We start from the raw sequence: 1,472 nt of genomic DNA on the forward strand, positions 1-1,472 counted from the left end.
GTGTGTGTGAGTGTGTGTGTGTGAGTGGGGGTGAGTGTGTGTGTGTAAGTTTGTGTTATTAAGCCTCTGTCTCTGTTTCTCTCTCTCTCTCAGATGAGGAGCTGCCCAATATCAATGGGAGTAACGATGTCTGCCAGACAGACTCACCCACTGACAGTGGCCAGGTATGAGCCTGTGTCTGTCCGACGTCCCAAACCAACCGTGTCTCAGAACCATCGCCGACATTCTCTGTCTCTCTCTCCACACCCTGTATCCATCTGTCAGTTCTCTCACTCTCCCACACTCCGTCCCTCCCTCTCTCTGACTCTCTTTCTGTTAGCCTTTGTGTATATCTGTCTGTCTCTGTACTCTGCCTCTATCTCTCTATCTGCGTCTCCCTCTCTCTCTTTCTCTCTAACCCCTGCCTATCTCTCCCCTCCTTTTCTCCCTCCCTCCCTCCCTCTTTTCCCCAAAATTTGTTTGATCCCGCCCACTGGATTGTAAGATTAACGTCTTACTCTGTCTCCTAGGATCGAAATGGGAACCAGCTACAGGTGAAATCCCACAATGAGGTGAGAGGGGGAACAGAATCGAGTGGGAGGGGAGGAGGATATCGAGAGGGAGAAGGAGAGGATATCGAGTCAAGGGTGGGGGGGAGTATTGAGTGGGAAAGATCAGACCGTTGATGGTGTTGGTCAGTGTGACCCTGAGTGTGTGAGATTGGGTCTGTCTGGGTGAAGACTGTAATGGGAGCAGTGCCTCGTCAATTTTTGTCTCTGTAACTTTGTCCTCCTGCTCTCTCTTGTGCAGGAGATCTTATTCCGGCTCTCCCGTCTGTCATCGATCCTGCATGGCCTGCAGGTAGGTCTCTGCTCTTCCTGCATCGCACCATCTCTCTCTCTCTCACTCACACACACACATATAGCTGCAGGTTAGATTCTCTCTCTCTCTGTCTCCCCGTCTCACACTCCCTCTCTCATTCAGCATCCTGCTGGTGAATATTCTGGAGGAAAGCTGTCAGGATCAACAGTTTTTTTTAGTTACTCACAGGATGTGGGTGTCGTTGGCTGGACCCAGCATTTACTGACCTGTCCCTAATTACCCCCCCTTGAGAAGGTGGGGGTGAGCCGCCATCTGTAACCACTACCACACCCACCCCACCCCTGACTTCCCCGTGTGGTGTAGGGACACAGCGCCTCTAGGGAGGGCGTTCCAGGATGTGTGCGTGTGTGTGTGCGCCTGTCTGTGTGTGTGTCTGTATGTTTGTGTCTGTGTGTGTGTCTGTATCTGGGTGTTTGTGCTAGTGAGTGTGTGCGTGTGTGTGTGTTTGTGCCTGTGTCTGTGTTTGTTTGTGCCTGTGCCTGTGTGTGTGCGTGTATGTTTGTGCCTGTGTGCGTGTGTCTGTGTTTGTTTGTGCCTGTGAGTGTGTGTGTTTGTGCCTGTGAGTGTGTGTCTGTGTTTGTTTATGCCTGTGAGTGTGTGTCTGTGTTTGT

General features: G+C 51.5%; 1 protein-coding gene across 1 annotated transcript in view; it reads left to right on the forward strand.

Annotated features, from left to right (window-relative positions):
* The window catches only part of LOC125488261 (rho guanine nucleotide exchange factor 2-like), a 9,949-nt gene that overhangs the window by 3,497 nt on the left and 4,980 nt on the right, over window positions 1–1,472 (forward strand). Inside the window, exons 2-4 of the mRNA XM_048621190.1 lie at window positions 64–164; window positions 510–551; window positions 790–840. Coding sequence (XP_048477147.1) covers window positions 64–164; window positions 510–551; window positions 790–840 — 194 coding nt within the window. The remainder of the gene's footprint in view (window positions 1–63; window positions 165–509; window positions 552–789; window positions 841–1,472) is intronic.

Source organism: Rhincodon typus, unplaced genomic scaffold (genome assembly GCF_021869965.1).
Source record: "Rhincodon typus isolate 14 unplaced genomic scaffold, sRhiTyp1.1 hic_rhity00000094, whole genome shotgun sequence".
Classification (NCBI taxonomy): domain Eukaryota; kingdom Metazoa; phylum Chordata; class Chondrichthyes; order Orectolobiformes; family Rhincodontidae; genus Rhincodon; species Rhincodon typus.